Here is a 17,842-nt window from a genome sequence, read left to right as displayed (position 1 = left end):
CCAAGGAAAAACCAAGCCAGGTTTGCCACCCGGCAACCGAGAGGCCAGAAATGGTCTTCCTTACATCCACCAGCTCTTCATATATTTTGGGACATGCAGTGCCACTAATGCAGTCCTGATGGGGGGCCGTGCTTTCAGACCAGAGCGCCCAGAACAAGGAGCTGGTTTGTTGGTTTGTTTTTCTCATGTTATGGTATAAAGCACCACAAATATAAAGCTAGCCCTGGTGATCATCTAATGTTTCTTGGATGGATTTTCCCCCTAAATTGATTTTTGATTTTATTGTTGTTCACGTTTTATACCGTATTTTATGCTGTTTTTCGTTGCATAAATCAAGTGTTTTAAATTTGTTGTTAGCCGCCCTGAGCCTGGTTTTCTGAACCGGGAAGGGCAGGGTAGAAATAAAAATTTATTATTATTATAAATCATAGTAAGATGGAGTAATAGCCGCATGCCGCAACCAGCATCTGAGGACTCAAAAGTCACAGGCAGGTGTTTCGATAGTGAAATTGCAAGACTTCAAAAGCACCACCGATGTTGTCACTGTTGGTAATAGAGTCCTGCAGCTGGCCCAGTTCTCATATAAGTGTACCTGCGTCAGTGGGCATATCTTCAAAGATCACTTAATTTAGTTGCACGCTGAAAAGAGGCCCGCAGTGCGAACTATTTGCTAGGCACAACGCCTGCCCCTTTGTGCCTGCCATGGCGTAAGGCAGAAGACAAACTTCCGTGCGGACTGAGGTGTTTTCGTTTTATTAAATTTTGCAGGAATTGTGTGCCCAGTGATTGCTTAAATCAGTGGCATTAAATCTCTGCAGTCAAGCCTGTTGCAAGGCTGCATTGTAGATTCTGTCGGCATGATGGAGAGATACACCTTGTTTTAGAAGCCCCTCTGGCATCACCAATAGGAGGGCAGGGGAGTTCACAGGCTTTTAAAGGGCTTTGGGCTATTCATCCCCAACATTTCCTGAATTCAAGAGCCTCATATGATGCGAGTCTGTGAATGGGCTAAGCACAGCTAAGAGAATTTTCAGTCTCCCTCCTGTTCGCTGGCTGGGAACCGGCAACTTTAAGGTACCATTATCTCTTGTAATAGAGTTATTAAATGGCAATGACGGTTCCCTGCAAGAGAGATTTCGGCGTATAAATATTCATTACAATTGGCCGTGAATAGGAGAGGGCACTGCTTTCTTTTCTTTTCTTCTCCAGCTGAGGAAGATGACAACATGGATAAGGCTGTGTTAATCCTTTTTATCAAACAGACCAGGGAGAGTTTGACATTTCAAGTGCGAGAGACCACTTACAGGCTTGCGTCAGAATGGGGCTTCTGTGTGTGAGTAGCCCCAGAGCCCCTTGGAAAGCCTCAGTTAACAAATAGTGCCCTAAAGCGCCCTAATTAAATTAAGGGGCCCATTCATCTGGGAATCCCCACTTGGTGATCCCATCCGGCACTGGGACTTCAGCTCTCTTTGTATCCTGTCCCACAAAAGGCCCTTGAGCTGACAGTTTCCCATCAGCTGCTCCTGGCCTGCTCTCTCTGGTTTCTTCCCAGACTTTGTAAACGGAGCTTCGTCGTATGTCAGCTTCCTGTGTTCCATCGCAGCGCTAAATCAGAAGCAAAGGCCGTCTCTTTGGGGGCACCTCGGTTTCGCAGGAATCCTGTCGTGCTGGTTGCATTTCTGGCCGTGCAGGCCAGAAGGAACCTGCGCACCTGAAATACGCCGATTTGGAAGCTTCTGAAACCCCTGAAATTATATTTACTTGGGGGGAAGAGTTATGGTCTTGCAAGGCACTCAGTGTTAGATTTAACAGCTCAGGTTTTGCATATCCTAGAATCATAGAGTTGGAAGAGACCCCAAGGGCCATCGAGTCCAACCCCCTGCCAAGCAGGAAACACCATCAGAGCACTCCTGACATATGGTTGTCAAGCCTCTGCTTCAAGACCTCCAAAGAAGGAGACTCCACCACCCTCCTTGGCAGCAAATTCCACTGTCAAACAGCTCTTACTGTCAGGAAGTTCTTCCTAATGTTTAGGTGGAATCTTCTTCCTTGTAGTTTGGATCCATTGCTCCGTGTCCGCTTCTCTGGAGCAGCAGAAAACAACCTTTCTCCCTCCTCTATGTGACATCCTTTTATATATTTGAACATGGCTATCATATCACCCCTTAACCTCCTCTTCTCCAGGCTAAACATGCCCAGCTCCCTTAGCCGTTCCTCATAAGGCATCGTTTCCAGGCCTTTGACCATTTTGGTTGCCCTCCTCTGGACACGTTCCAGTTTGTCAGTGTCCTTCTTGAACTGTGGTGCCCAGAACTGGACACAGTACTCCAGGTGAGGTCTGACCAGAGCAGAATACAGTGGCACTATTACTTCCCTTGATCTAGATGCTATACTCCTATTGATGCAGCCCAGAATTGCATTGGCTTTTTTAGCTGCCGCGTCACACTGTTGGCTCATGTCAAGTTTGTGGTCAACCAAGACTCCTAGATCCTTTTCACATGTACTGCTCTCAAGCCAGGTGTCACCCATCTTGTATTTGTGCCTCTCATTTTTTTTGCCCAAGTGCAAGTCCTGAAATGTGCGGATTTGCTCAGGCCTCTCCTGTGATTTGTCAAGCTCAGCAGATGCACTATTTATCTTCACTGGCCCTGCTTCCATTTGGTTTTGATATCCTGGACTAGGAAACACAACTGTGCCTTCAGTGTACCTGCTCTGTATGCAGATGGTCAACCACTTGCAGCCCTTGGCAGCATCTCCAGTTCAGAAGGATCGGGGAGCAGTGGGTAAGGTTCTTTCTAGGTCCCGAGTAACTGCAACCATTCGCAAGACTGGACTAGCTAAACAAAGAATCTTGGGGAGGAATTTAGCGGTGCACCAAGGCAATCATTTTTTCAGGACATTTTGGCTAGACAAGAACAGCCCCCTCCTCCCTGTGCTGTTCTGTGGGAGGGGGTTTCTCCTGATCCCACCCCCAGAGCCCATTTCAGGGGGCACAAGGGAGAGGAGAGGGCAAACCCCATTGTGGAAGCAGTCCTATCTAGTTGTTGGTTTCTTGGTTTGTTTAGGGACGCAGATGGCGCTGTGGTCTAAACCACTGAGCCTCTTGTGCTTGCCGATCAGAAGGTCGGCGGTTCGAATCCCCGCGATGGGGTGAGCTCCTGTTGCTCTGTCCCAGCTCCTGCCAGCCTAGCAGTTCAAAAGCACACCAGTGCAAGTAGATAAATAGGTACCACTGCAGCAGGAAGGTAAACTGTGTTTTCATGTGGTCTGGCTGCCATCACGGTGTCCCGTTGCACCAGAAGCGGTTTAGACTTGCTGGCCCAGAAAGCTGTCTGTGGACAAACGCCGGCTCCCTTGGCCTGAAAGCGAGATGAGCGCCGCAACCCCACAGTCGCCTTGGACTGGACTTAACCATCCAGGGGTCCTTGACCTTTTACCTTTTTGTTTGTTTTTGTCAAATTTATAACCAGCCTTTCCTCTGAGGAGCTCCAGGTGGGGCTACATAGTTCTCCTCCCCATTTCATCCTCACCACAACTGCGAGGTGGGTTTGGCCGGGAGTGAGTGACTGGCCCAGGTCACCCAGCAAGCTCCATAGCCAGGTGGGGATTTGAACCCTGGTTTTCCAGGTCCTATCCTGCACCACCATGCTTCCTATCTGGTTCCTGTACCTCCCAAGCCCTCTCCAGATGTCCCTTTCTCCATGCAAAAAGAAGAAGCAGGGATGAGCACACTCAAGTCTTACCTCCTCTTGCACCCTCCATGGGGGGCTGTGTGCAGGGGGGAGCTTATGTGAGTACAGCAGGCTCCCCCCTGCAGCAGACATTTACCCTCCGTCACGCAGAGGCCAGGTCAATAAGCTCATCCTTGGTTCCTCCTCCTGGCGTGCAGACAAAGGAATGTCTGAAGAGGGCTGTCGTGTGTTCCTAGTGCTCTTCAGTTGCTTTCTAGTGATCTCTCTGGGGGAGCGGGTGTTTTGAATTGGTTGCTTCTTCTTTTTTTTACCCTTGTACATGTTAGCTGCTCCGGGAGCCCCTTTGGTGTGAAAGAACTGGGTATAAATGGATGAAATAAATGAATAATAACTGTGCGAGCAAGTTGGAATCTCATCTGTGCCAAAAAATCAGTCACTGGAGGAGAGAGCAACTCAAGCAGAAATTTTCAGGGGGCACTTCTCTCGCTAGTGTCCAGATCCACAACAGAATGTTCTTAACATACATTGTTTGCCGACACAGTTCTGGGTCTGTCCAAGAGCAGATCTTTAAATCTCTCTCTCTCTTTCTATCATCTTTCTATCTATCTGTCTATCTATCCATCTATCTATCATCTAGCTAGCTAGCTCTATCATCTATTTATCATCTGTCTATCTCTCTTATAGTCTATCTATCTATCTATCATCTATCATCTCTATCATCTATCTATATCTATCATCTATCTATCTATCTATCTATCTATCTATCTACCTATCTATCACCGATCTCTATCATCTTTATCTATCAATCTAGCTCTCTATCTCTGTCCTACTTCTACCCTGCCTTTTTCTCCAAGGAGCTCAAAGTGGCGTACATGGTTCTCCCCCCCCCCCCATTTAATCCTTGTGAGGTAGGCTAGGCCGAGAGGCATCCACTGGCCCCCAAGACCACCCAGTGAGCTTCATGGCTGAGTGGGCATTTGAACCCTGCTCTCCTGGTTCCTAGTCAGACACGCTAACCACTACACGGCACTGCCTCTCTTGCTGCGACCCTTGCACACCCAGCACATGTGCACAGACTTGAAACTGAAAGCACTGCTCCTTGAGCCAGTTTGCCATGAACCCTCTTCTGCAATAGGGGAATAATTGCCCTGGCTTTCCCTATAGTGATATTCTGAGACAGGGCATGTGAAGTGCTTTGAGCACGGAGTAAGCACAACATAAATCTCTTTAGTTATTATTTCCCCCCTGGTACTTAAGTCCTGCATTTCCTCCCAATGGGAGCGCAGAGTGGCTGACAATACAGTATCGCGCGCACAGAATTACAAAACATTTTTAAAACCAGTTAAAAACCTAGCCAGAAATGAAAGCAGAATAGGAACCGCAGTAACCTGGAAAGAAAACGCAGTCAGCCAAGAAGGTTGGCTACATTCCAAGGATCCAAGTTAAACAGAGAGTGCCTAAACGAGGCCTGGTGTGGAACAACTGCATGTCATTTAGGAGGGAGCTGCATAAGTGGGGGGCCACCACCAAGAATGCTCTGTCGCACATCACCGCCAGCCCTACAGAAGCTGAAGCTGGAATAACAAGCAGGGGCATTCTTTGCAGAACCTTAATGGCTGGGCAGGGCAATTGTGGAGGGCGAAGGCATTCTCTCAGGTTCCTGTCGTTTGGGGCTTTGGGTACTGATGCTGATGCCTTGAATAGGGCTCAGAAATTCATAGTGTGGTGATTTGAGGATCAGGGTAATGTGATCCCCCCTTGCCACTCCAGAAAGCAGCAAGGCAGCAGCATTCTACATGCAAAGCATTGCCCTCCTAGCTGCTCCTGGTCTGGAAAGTGCTCTTGTTGTTGTTTAGTCATTTAGTCGTGTCCGACTCTTTGTGACCCCATGGACCAGAGCACGCCAGGCACTCCTGTCTTCCACTGCCTCCCGCAGTTTGGTCAGACTCATGTTTGTAGCTTCGAAGACACTATCCAACCATCTCGTCCTGTGTCCTCCCCTTCTCCTTGTGCCCTCCATCTTTCCCAACATCGGGGTCTTTTCCAGGGAGTCTTCTCTTCTCATGAGGTGGCCAAAGTATTGGAGCCTCAGCTTCACGATCTGTCCTTCCAGTGAGCACTCAGGGCTGATTTCCTTCAGAATGGAAAGTGCTCTACATCTCCGCTACTTGTTAGTTTTTCTCTGTTGAGCTGTTTCCCTGTTGCTTTGTTTTAGCCTTTGTAATCCTGCCATTACAGAGGCTTAAACTCGGTGGCCTTTGCACTGATTTCCATGACTCTATAAGACTTTGCTTTTTTTTTCTTCCTCCTGGACCTTTGCTCTTTATTGCTTCTGAGATGCAGAGAGCAGGACTGCTTTTGAGAGGTGTGCTTTATGGGCGTTCAAGAACCCTAATGCCAGCCTGGCTGTGGCCTAAATGGCAGCTACATCCATGTTTAGAGAGGTGCTTCTGTGGCACTTCGGCTAAGTAAACCACCTACTCCAAATGTCCATTCTGGGTCACCCAACCACTGCCACAGTGTCCTGTCTCTTGGCAGATCAAGATGAGCAGGTGACAGCAAAAGGTTTTTAGCTGGGGCAATCAGAATAAGATCCACTATTTGACTACTGATTCAAAACCCTAAAATGTATTTTATATAACCGACTTTTTATTTCTATTCTTTGTATATCGTATTGTTGTTTTATTGCTATGGCCGGTCGGGCTGACGCAAATAAAGATTAATTCATTCAATCAATCAATCAATCAATCACTCATGATGAAAGGTAAAGGTAAAGGTATCCCTGCCCGTACGGGCCAGTCTTGACAGACTCTGGGGTTGTGCGCCCATCTCACTCAAGAGGCCAGGGGCCAGCGCTGTCCGAAGACACTTCCGGGTCACGTGGCCAGCGTGACATCGCTGCTCTGGTGAGCCAGAGCCGCACACGGAAACGCCGTTTACCTTCCCGCTGGTAAGCGGTCCCTATTTATCTACTTGCACCTGGAGGTGCTTTTGAACTGCTAGGTTGGCAGGCGCTGGGACCGAGCAGCGGGAGCGCACCCCGCCGCAGGGATTCGAACCGCCGACCTTTCAATCGGCAAGTCCTAGGCGCTGAGGCTTTAACCCACAGCGCCACCTGCGTCATGATGAAAGCAGCATGCAAATCACCCAAGTCATTATTGTAAACTTTGCCAGCCTCCAGAAGTTTTGAACTGCAACAGCCTCAGCTCATGGCTACTCTAGCTGTAGTTTTTATGCAGTAGAGGAGAGCGCAAAATATGGCCTGAAGCTCAACATCAAAAAAACGAAGATCATGGCCACTGGTCCCATCACCTCCTGGCAAATAGAAGGGGAAGAAATGGAGGTAGTGAGAGATTTTACTTTCTTGGGCTCAATGATCACTGCAGATGGTGACAGCAGCCACGAAATTAAAAGACGCCTGCTTCTTGGGAGAAGGGCAATGACAGGCCTAGACAGCATCTTGAGAAGTAGAGACATCACCTTGCCAACAAAGGTTCGTATAGTTAAAGCTATGGTTTTCCCAGTAGTGATGTATGGAAGTGAGAGCTGGACCATAAAGAAGGCTGATCGCCGAAGAATTGATGCTTTTGAATTATGGTGCTGGAGGAGACTCTTGAGAGTCCCATGGACTGCAAGAAGATCAAACCTCTCCATACTGAAGGAAATCAACCCTGAGTGCTCACTGGAAGGACAGATTGTGAAGCTGAGGCTCCAGTACTTTGGCCACCTCATGAGAAGAGAAGACTCCCTGGAGAAGACCCTGATGTTGGGAAAGATGGAGGGCACAAGGAGAAGGGGACGGCAGAGGACGAGATGGTTGGATAGTGTTTTCGAGGTTACCAGCATGAGTTTGAGCAAACTGCAGGAGGCAGTGGAGGACAGAGGTGCCTGGCGTTCTCTGGTCCATGGGGTCACGAAGAGTCGGACACGACTAAACGACTAAACAACAACAACAAGTATAGCATACCATAGCCAGGGCTGGTTGTGTTAAACGGAGAATGCTTTGTTTTACACTTGTTGAGCAAAACGATGCAAGTAAACTCTTATTTCTTAAGGCTTGGTTTCTCATTATATCATTTCCTCTCGAATTGTCTCCTTAGATCACATTCCCACCTTCAAGTACATTTCCAGAGCTTATTCCTTTGTTGAGGAGATTTGCTAAAATGTGTCAGTGAAGAGACAGAGAGGAGGGAGAGATAGAATGGATTTAAGCAGACAAGGCTGTCTCTTGCAGTTTTTCTTACAAATAACCGTGGAGAAATTTTGATCTGAGAGAGAGAGAGAGAGAGAGAGAGAGAGAGAGAGAATGAACCTTGGATCTGAGCTAATGAGACATAGCTGTCCTGCATCAATACCCAACCGAGGGCCCATCCTTAGCAGACAAAGCAGCTGTGGCAAAGATCATTCACCCATTGTGGGGAGGCATTTACTGTCCAACAGCACCTAGGGTCTTGTGTTTCCCTTGATCAAGAGCACAGGGGAAGGTTGATCTTGACAGGGGACCTGGGAACAATTCAGCTGCAACTCAAGCAACCCACACATGAGCTTCTTGTTGTTTAGTCCTTTAGTCGTGTCCGACTCTTCGTGACCCCCTGGACCAGAGCACGCCAGGCACTCCTGTCTTCTTTTGCCTCCCGCAGTTTGGTCAAACTCATGCTGGTAGCTTCGAGAACACTATCCCACCATCTCGTCCTCTGCCGTCCCCTTCTCCTTGTGCCCTCCATCTTTCCCAACATCAGGGTCTTTTCCAGGGAGTCTTCTCTTCTCATGAGGTGGCCAAAGTCTTGGAGCCTCAGCTTCAGGATCTGTCCTTCCAGTGAGCACTCAGGGCAGATTTCCTTCAGAATGGAGAGGTTGGATCTTCTTGCAGTCCATGGGACTCTCAAGAGTCTCCTCCAGCACCAGAATTCAGAAGCATCAATTCTTTGGCAATCAGCCTTTGGTGGCAATAAGTTCAGGGGAAGCAGTGAATCCCTGTTCTGTCTGAGAAGGCAGCTCCCAGGGCCTGAAGGATGCTGGAGCTCAGCTCTCAGAGTTTGGGGCGCCATTGCTTGGAGCTTCCAAAACCCATATAGTGGCCTCATTCCAGGAATTCTGAAGAGTGCAGCTCAGTGCAAGTTAGGGATTGTTTCGAGGAGGAACGCAACATGGGAAGTGGCTCAGCCTTGTTTGCAATATTTTTGTATATACATTATGAACATTTCCCATTCTTCTTAAAATTCCTCGTCCTCTTGGTCCCTGAGCTTCCCTGTTAACTTTGCCATTTCGGCAAAGTCCGTCATCTTGATTGGCCATTCCTCTTTCATTGGGGTTGTCTCCTCCTTCCGTCTCTGGGCGATGGACATCCGAGCGGCGGCCGTAGCATACATGAACAGTTTCTTCTGATCTTTTGGGATCTCGGTACCTATTATTCCTAATAAAAAAGGCTTCTGGTCTTTTAACAAATATTAGTTTAAACAGTGTAAACAGGTCAAAACATTAGCAGGATTCTAAATACACTTGTAATGAAAGTGTAAGTATGGATAATTTAGGAAGACGAAATAATTGGAGAAATATGGCTATGCAGTTGTAATGGTTATATGGGGTTGCTCGTGCGTAAGTTGCCGCCACTCCTGGCTAGGTGGCCTGGTTAAACCTTTCCTGGCTGGACAGCCTTTCACTTCGTGGCTGTTCAGTCGCTAGCAGAATCCGTCAGTGGTCGTTTCTTGAACTTCTTCCACCAAAGAAGTTCTTTGACGCCAAGTCTACGCCTACTTTCCCTGCGCGGAAGTCTTCTGCACAGGGTGGGTGTGGGTAGCGGAGGAACTGTGCTCTCTCCGCTGGTCTCCGGCGAAGAGTCCTGGAGCCCCCTCTCCGATTCCCCCATCCACCCGCCTTTATCCCTGGTGTTACGCTGATTTCCTTCCCCAGCCGATGAGTTCCCTCTCTCCCTGCTTGGCCCTTCTCCGGCATCGCTTGGGAGCCCTGCCTCCACTTCTGGCTCCGATGTCAGTTCCCTGACAGCGGTTAAAATAGAATTAAGTGGACCCATGGATGGGATGGGGGAGGAAAGTCACTGAGATTCAGTGTAATCTCAACACGTGGAACTGTATGACATTTTGATGTAAGTTTATCTCTTGTGTTCTTTTCTTTTTCTTTATTTTTGGAAATTTAATTTAAAAAATAAAGAAAAGAAAAGTAGCTAAGCCGATAGAGTAAGTGATTTTTAAAAAAAAATTCTAGTCCACCAAAAAGATGTTCAGGTTTTCAAAATAGCTTTGAATTACAAGTAGCTTTTAATGCAAGTAACTTGTACTAGTTTTAAATCCTGGGGTGGCAAGTGGACGAGGCATTTGCTATCTATCTCTTCCGCAGCAGGGAATCTCTCTTGAGATGATGCCGTGTGGGCCATCATGTTACGGTTTAGTTAGGCCCTGTTGGCCTCAGAGGAAATGCCCAGGTACGGAAAGGAGAGCCGGCAATCTCACATTTTTCGGAACGCGAATAAGCAGAAATGTGTGCCTGTGTTTTCCTGAGCACAGGGGATGCAGAACTCCCACCTGGTAGATATGGCTGCTTTCTTTCTTTCTCTGCAGGCTCCTGGTTATGAAACTGTTCCCCATGCCTGTGAATGTGTGTGTGTGTGTGTGTGTGTGTGTGTGTGTGAGAGAGAGAGAGAGAGAGAGAGAGAGAGAGAGAGAGAAACTGATTCAGCATTTCAAACATCTTGCTCTGTGGGTGTGAGAGTTGAAATGTCTTGTTTCCAAACTGGAACAGTTTCTGCTCAAAGAAAAGCCCACCTCACCTTGCCAATGTTTTCACTCTTGGAATGTTTCTGGGTGTTCACTTTTTTCTGAGCCCGTGATGTGCTATCACTCTCTGGATCAAACTGAACGTAATGCATACCCTTCCCTTTTCTTCCGTTACATTACGGCGGCGGACTTATCTGATTTGTCCAGGCACGGTGTGTGCCTGGAACAGACCGGGGAAACTGAACACTGCAGTTGCTGTAACTGCAGGCCCAGCTTCTTCCATACAGCGTTTCCCCCCCTCCACTTAGCACCTTTAAGGAAACAATTTATTATTATTTTTCTGGTTGGAGGCTGTGTGTTGCCATCCAGCCAAATGTCAAATTACTGCTGGGTTTCTGCAGGATGTGGTCCATGTAGAATATACAACAGCTTCTGACCTCCAATGCAGCATGGTTTGTTTGTTTTTTAATTAAGCATTGTTTGAAATAAAAGTGGTACCTTGGTTTACGAACTTAATCCGTTCCAGAAGGCCGTTCTTAAACCAAAGCATTCTTAAACCAAGGTGTGGTTTCCCATAACAGCAGGGGACTCCATTTACTAATGGAACATGTTCTGCTTCCAAGGCAAAGTTCACAAACTTCTGGGTTTGCAGCGTTCTTAATCCAAGTTGTTCATAAACTAAGCTGTTCTTAAACCAAGATACCACTGTACTTGCAGAAAAGAAAGTGGAAGGATTTTCGCTCAGTGGCATAGCACCTTCTTGGCATGCAGAAGGTCCCAATACAAGGCATCTCCTTATAGGTCTGGGAGAGACTCCTGCTCTGAAATCCTGGAGAGCCAATGTTGATCCTTGTAGACAACACTGAGCTAAATGGGCGCAATCGTCTTAAGTTTATGCTGCATTATTACAATGGGACGCAGGTGGCGCTGTGGGTTAAACCACAGAGCCTAGGACTTGCCGATCAGAAGGTCGGCGGTTCTAATCCCCTTGACGGGGTGAGCTCCCGTTGCTCGGTCCCTGCTCCTGCCAACCTAGCAAGTCAAAAGCACATCAAAGTGCAATTAGATATATGTTATATTGTTTATTATTTTTGCATTTGTATTTAAAAATTTTAATAAATATTTTATTAAAAAAACAAAAAAAACAAAGTGCAATTAGATAAATAGGTACCGCTCCAGCGGGAAGGTAAAAGGCGTTTCCGTGCACTGCTCTGGTTCGCCAGAAGTGGCTTAGTCATGCTGGCCACGTGACCCGGAAGCTGTACGCCGGCTCCCTCGGCCAATAAAGTGAGATGAGCACCGCAACCCCAGAGTCGGTCACGACTGGACCTAATGGTCAGGGGTCCTTTTAGCTTTACTATTACAATTTTATTACTGATTGTTTGCCATTCTGGAAGCTTTATACAGAAACATAGCCAGGAAGCTATCTCAATCACCATAGTATTTAGCATAAAAACATCAATATAGATTTTTTTCATTTAATGAACATTTCACAGGCCTGTCTGAATTACGTGGCTTTCCAAATATGTCTGAAAGCCAGCTGTGATTATTCCTGCCAAACCTCTACTGGCAGGGAGTTCCACAGGACAGGGCTAAAGGCTCGGTCTCTGGGGAAGGCCAACTGAACTTCAGTGGTGTGGGGAACCCCCCAGAAGTGCTCTTATCAGGATGGAGCATAAGGAGTGGACCCAAGTTGTTCAGGGCTTTTGCGAATTTGTGCCATCCAGGCCAGAGCAAAAGGCTTGTGGTTGGTTTCTTGTTCCACCCGTGGCTGCCCTCGGAGGTTCCACGGCTGACCTGTGGCCTTGCTTCCTTCCTTCAGTTTGCGTCGGAGCTTGACCAGATTCTGCCGTCGCTGGAGAAAGCTCAGCTGCCACCAGGACTGTGCGGGTCGGAGGCTGCCGAAAGTGGCGGCATTGCCATCAAGTCAGAGATCCTGACCCCTTCCCTCCAGCCTGGCACCGCCGCAAGAACTCCCACGGGGATGAGCTGTACGTACTTCTGCAAAGTCTTTCTTCCCTTTCTGTAACTCCCAGGACTGGGCCTGCTCTAACTTTCTCGTACATGCTTTCTCGTACAGGCAGTTGGAATTCTCCTTCCAAATTCTGCAACCATCCCCAACACTTTATAAGCTTGATTTGGCCGTGCCTAGCATGGGCGGGCTTAAGATTTAACTACTCGGATCCCAAGGTAGGAGATTGGCCCGTTAAGTGTTGGCTAGAGTCCTGTGCCAATTTCCTGTCAATTTAAGCTGGCAAAAATGCAGTTTCGTCTTGTACGTGAACTAATTTATTGTGTTGGGGAGGCAAAAGCCTACCTTGTCACATGCATGGAGTAGGTGACTTGACCAGGAAGAGAAGTTTGCCTAATCTTCCCTTAGTCTTCTCTTTTGTGGGTGTTGCCAAGACGGAAGAATGTGCCCCACATAAGAAATGACCTGTTGCCACCCTGCCTCGTCAGCTGTGGCTCTGCAACTCTGATCATGTATAATCATTTATTTATTATAATTTATAAAAATAATTTATTATTGATACCCCACCCATCTGGCTGGGTTTCCCTAGCCACTCTGGGCAGCTTCCAACCGTGTGTGTGTGTGTGTGTGTGTGTGTGTGTGTACACACACACACACACACATATATATATATATACACACACACACACACATATACATGTATATATATGTACACACACATATATATATACACACATGCATACACACACACACAAATAATAATAATAAATTTTTATTTATATCCCGCCCTCCCCAGCCGAAGCCGGACTCAGAGCGGCTAACAACAGTAAAAGTAACACAGTTTACATAAAATCACAATCAATTAATTGAAATACATTCTAAAATCAATTCAGAATCAAATTAATGGCAACCATTGGGCTAGAGTTCTGTGGGGATTCCCAAAGGAGGGGATCAGGCTGTGCCTTGGCCAAAGGCCTGGTGGAACAGCTCTGTCTTGCAGGCCCTGCGGAAAGATGTCAAGTCCCGGCAGGGCCCTAGTCTCTTGGGACAGAGTGTTCCACTGGATTGGGGCCACGGCCAAAAAGGCCCTGGCTCTGGTTGAGGCCAGCCTAACCTCCCTGTGGCCCGGAACCTCCAAGATGTTTTTGTTTGAAGACCGTAACGTCCTCTGTGGGACATACCAGGAGAGGCGGTCCCGTAGGTACACATACACTTAGACATACACAAACAATACAGCATTAAACATTAAAAACTTCCCTAAACAGGGCTGCCTTCAGATGTCTTTTAAAAGTTAGATAGTTGCTTATTTCCTTGACATCTGATGGGAAGGCGTTGCACAGGGTAGGCGCCACCACCGAGAAGGCCCTCTGCCTGGTTCCCTGTTACCTCACTTCTCGCAGGGAGGGAACTGCCAGGAGGCCCTCGGAGCTGGACCTCAGTGTCCGGGCTGGACGATGGGGGTGGAGACACTCCTTCAGCCACAGCCAGCAAAGCCAGGGGTGAGGGATGATGGGGGTTGCATCCCCAAATCGTCTGGAAGTCACCATGTTGGCTCTAAACCAAAATAAAAGGACTCACTCGCAGGGAAGAAGCATTCATTTGCTTGATTTTACCATTGTTGAGCAGCACCTAAAACACAGGGTCAACAGCCACCGGTTGAGAGCAGTCAAGAGAGGAAATTCTTGAGCCCTACTGACGTTTGTGAGCGACAGCTACTAGATGCATCAAAGGAGGGAGCTTTGCCTTCCCATAGTCAGGAAGTCTGAAAGAGTGCTGTCAGTTCCCAATCTGCCCTGCTTCTTCCATCCCCTCTCCGATAAATTCCCAGGGCAAACGTCAGGCGGCTGCTTTCCACCCAAGCTTGTTCCTTGCATGCTAAAAATCCTTATTCCAAGGATCTGAATGCCTGCAGAAAATCCAGCTTATAAGGCCATTCAGAAGTCATTGACTGGGCTCCTTGTACTGCTGGAGATTCGGGGACATCAGTGATGCAGAAAAGTTTTTTAGAGTTGACCGTCAGTTCCATTGACCGGTGATCACTTTCCCTTTTATTCTTGTTTTATTGGAATGGGCTTTCGTTGGCCGGGAGTGTGCAAGCTTTTGAGTTAACACGGAACTGTTCTTTCTGGCAAAGGGCATTGTGTGATACAAAAGCTTACACATACCTTGGAAGTGGTCCAGAAGACAAAATGATCTTTTGGAATGGTTTGGAGTGGACCCTGAAATGTATACAGCAAAAAAGAAAAGAAAAGAAAAAAAAGTTGTAGGAAGTAGATATTGGAGTATATCTATATGGCCAGATCTGGTTAAGGAAACCAAGTAGATTCCATTAAACCCAAAACACTTGTCAAGTTGGCAACATTTTAAAAAAATCTGAATAAGGACTTTTTGATTTCTGGAAATTTTCAAATTTGAGGTTTCTTTTTAAAAAAAATCCTTTTGTGGTTTTGGTAAATTTCCAGTCATGCAAAAAATAAGCTTGTTTGTTTAAATGCTAGCGTCCCTTTTCTGAAGCTCTCAAACAAAATAAATCGTTATTGGGAAGGTAAACAAGAAGAAATAAGAGTTTGGAAATAAAAAATGCGAAAGTTTGCAGTCAGGATTTCCACCTTGTGGACTTGTGGTTCAAACCAACTTGAGTGCTTTAGTGGCAGTTGCATGAAAAGAGTAACTGAAAAGAGCAGCGGTCCAAAAGAAGAATAAAGTAAGCCAATTTAATTTGGATGAGTACGGTAGTTTGGATGAGAAGAGGGGTCAGGACAGCCCTCTAGTGGACTGTGCAAGAACTCCAGCACATGGTGGAGACTACATCATCGTTTCTCAACGGGTGGGGGGGGGATATTGTCCCCTGCCCGCCCTGCCCCCCGGATATTCCAAGGGGGCCATAGCACAAGACTAGGGAGCCACAGAGGGGAGAGAGAAGTGACCGAGAAGAAAACAGAAAAGGAAAGAGAGAAGTATAGAGGTTGAGAAACACGGCTGTATGTGGCCTGGATATTCCTTGCCGTTGTTCACCGTTGATCTGAAATGCATGGCGTTAAGCCTGGCCATTCTTGGAAGTGAGGTTCCTGGAGGATGAGCAGCCATACTGTCCCAAATGAGCCCGTTGAGGTTTCTGCAACCCAGGTGCCAGCTTGATCCTTCTCTCAAATCCCTCTTAGTTGCTCCTGGGCCTACAGTTACCCTCTGGTTTTTTTACTTCTGTGTTCCAGCTGTCAATGTTGGGCAGGGAATGCAGGCCGGCCGGTCCCCCTTCGAATTCTGCGACCCCCTGGAGCCGGTTCAGCTCAGGACGGCGCCTTTCTCCGCAACCAACGGCAGCAGCCCTCACCCTGTTTTGCCTTCCGAGCAAGGCAGGGGGGCGGTACCTGGACCAAGCCCTTTCCAGCCTGACACAGGTAGGTGCACCTGTGGCACCGGAGGGAAGGACCCCTGGCGTTCTTTCAATAGACAAAATACACAGTGGTACCTTGGTTTACGAACTTAATCCGTTCCGGACGTCTGGGAGCCAGTGTAGTGTAGTGGTTAAGAGTGGGTGGAGGACTCGTAATCTGGTGAACTGGGTTCGCTTCCCCGCTCCTCCACATGCAGCTGCTGGGTGACCTTGGGCCAATCACACTTCTCTGAAGTCTCTCAGCCTCACTCACCTCACAGAGTGTTTGTTGTGGGGGAGGAAGGGAAAAGGAGATTGTTAGTCACTTTGAGACTCCTTCGGGTAGTGATAAAGCGGGATATCAAATCCAAACTCCCCCCCCCTTAAACCAAAACTCCCCCCCCCCTTAAACCAAGGTGTGCTTTCCCATAGCAGTGGGGGACTCAATTTACAAGTAGAACACACTCAAGATGAAGCAGAACATGTTCTGCTTCCAAGGCAAAGTTCACAAACCAAAACACCTGCTTCCAGGTTTGCAGCGTTCTTAATCCAAGTTGTTCATAAACGAAGCTGTTCTTAAACCAAGGTACCACTGTATAGTCCTTCTCCCAATGACCCTTTGAGGTAGTCAGCCTGAGGAATGATGAGCCACCAAAACTCACAACTGTGCAGGGATTTTCACCACGCTGTAGTCTGTCTCCCACTCCCATTTTGTTGTGAGTTATCATCCTCATCAGTTTATTGCTAAAGTACCCTTATTTTGTTCAATTTGCATGCCGCCCTTCATCAGGGCAGTTCACAACATGAAAATACTAAATTAAAAAATGAAATATATAATAAAAACAAAACAAAAACCTTCCCAAAACACACATTTAAAAGGGAAAGGTAAAGAGACCATTAGGTCCAGTCGTGACCGACTCTGGGGTTGCGGTACTCATCTCGCTTTATTGGCTGAGGGAGCCAGCGTACAGCTTCCGGGTCATGTGGCCAGCATAACTAAGCCGCTTCTAGCGAACCAGAGCAGCGCACGGAAACGCCGTTTACCTCCCCGCCAGAGCGGTTCCTATTTATCTATTTGCACTTTGACGTGCTTTCAAACTGCTAGGTTGGCAGGAGCAGGGACCGAGCAATGGGAGCTCACCCTGTCACAGGGATTCGAACCACCGACCTTCTGATCGGCAAGTCCTAGGCTCTGTGGTTTAACCCACAGCGCCACCCGCATCCCTGTTTAAAAGGGTATAGGATGTTAACCAGCCCAAGGCCTGGCTGAACAGGAACGTTTTCGCCTGGTGCCTAAAGATCTGAAGATCACAGGTCGGTCTACCCACATGATGTAAAACCATGCAGTTTAAACCTTCAAGAAACCTTAAAACCTCATAGGAATTCGAAACTGAGATGAATTAAACTCAGACTCAACTCCCTTCCAAAGGGCCTGAGCAAATAAACGTGTCTTTAAAAGTCATGCTTAACCTGCTAGGGAAATAACCAGCCTAGTCAGCCCAGCATTAGTTCTGACATGTTAAGCAAATGCCCCCCTCCCAGCCTGCCAGCTCCGTCTTTCAGCCTGAAGCAAGGCACAGGAGAGAATGGCAGAGCTGTGTTGAAAGTCAGCGCAGGGAAGCAGCTTCGCTGCAGAACCCAGAAAAGTCAGTTCCTATCATTGTCCCAGTTATCAGGACGGGGAGATCAGTGCTGTGGCATTATAAACGTGTGTGGAAATCTGTAGGAATTATCCCCAGCCTTAGCAGTTCCTGCACATCAAATCCCAAAGCCCCTCATTTTGTCAATGTCGCCACATCTGGGATATCAGCACTCTCGTTTGGGGAACGGTGCAACAAAGAGCCTCTTCTGATGCGCTCCTGTATTGCTGCTGCCAAAATCCGCAGATAGCAGAACTGAGTTTGAATAAAGAGTTTCTGACCATTTCATCCGCTGCCAAGCCGTTCCTGCAGCATCAAGCACCCCCAACCATCAGACAGATGAAAGAGGTTTTCGGTATTTTTAAACACTACAAAACCTATGATGCAGTGTGAGCCGGAGGGAATATTCAAGCACTCCAGGACCCCCACACCCA

The 17,842-nt window shown here is 47.6% G+C and overlaps 1 protein-coding gene across 6 annotated transcripts in view; it reads left to right on the top strand.

Annotated features, from left to right (window-relative positions):
- NCOA1 (nuclear receptor coactivator 1) overlaps positions 1 to 17,842 on the top strand; it is a 288,605-nt gene that overhangs the window by 241,271 nt on the left and 29,492 nt on the right. For all 6 annotated transcript variants that reach the window (XR_014562729.1, XM_083733007.1, XM_083733009.1 and 3 more), the window contains 2 exons: positions 12,246 to 12,414; positions 15,608 to 15,793. Coding sequence is in view for 5 of the 6 variants with exons in the window: in XM_083733007.1 (XP_083589133.1) it covers positions 12,246 to 12,414; positions 15,608 to 15,793 (355 nt within the window). In the remaining variant the exon portion in view is untranslated. The remainder of the gene's footprint in view (positions 1 to 12,245; positions 12,415 to 15,607; positions 15,794 to 17,842) is intronic.

This window comes from Podarcis gaigeae, assembly GCF_964106915.1.
Source record: "Podarcis gaigeae genome assembly, chromosome: 3".
In the NCBI taxonomy this organism is placed as follows: Eukaryota; Metazoa; Chordata; class Lepidosauria; order Squamata; family Lacertidae; genus Podarcis; species Podarcis gaigeae.
Note: the sequence above shows the minus strand (reverse complement) of the source record. Positions and strands in the feature narration are given on the sequence as shown.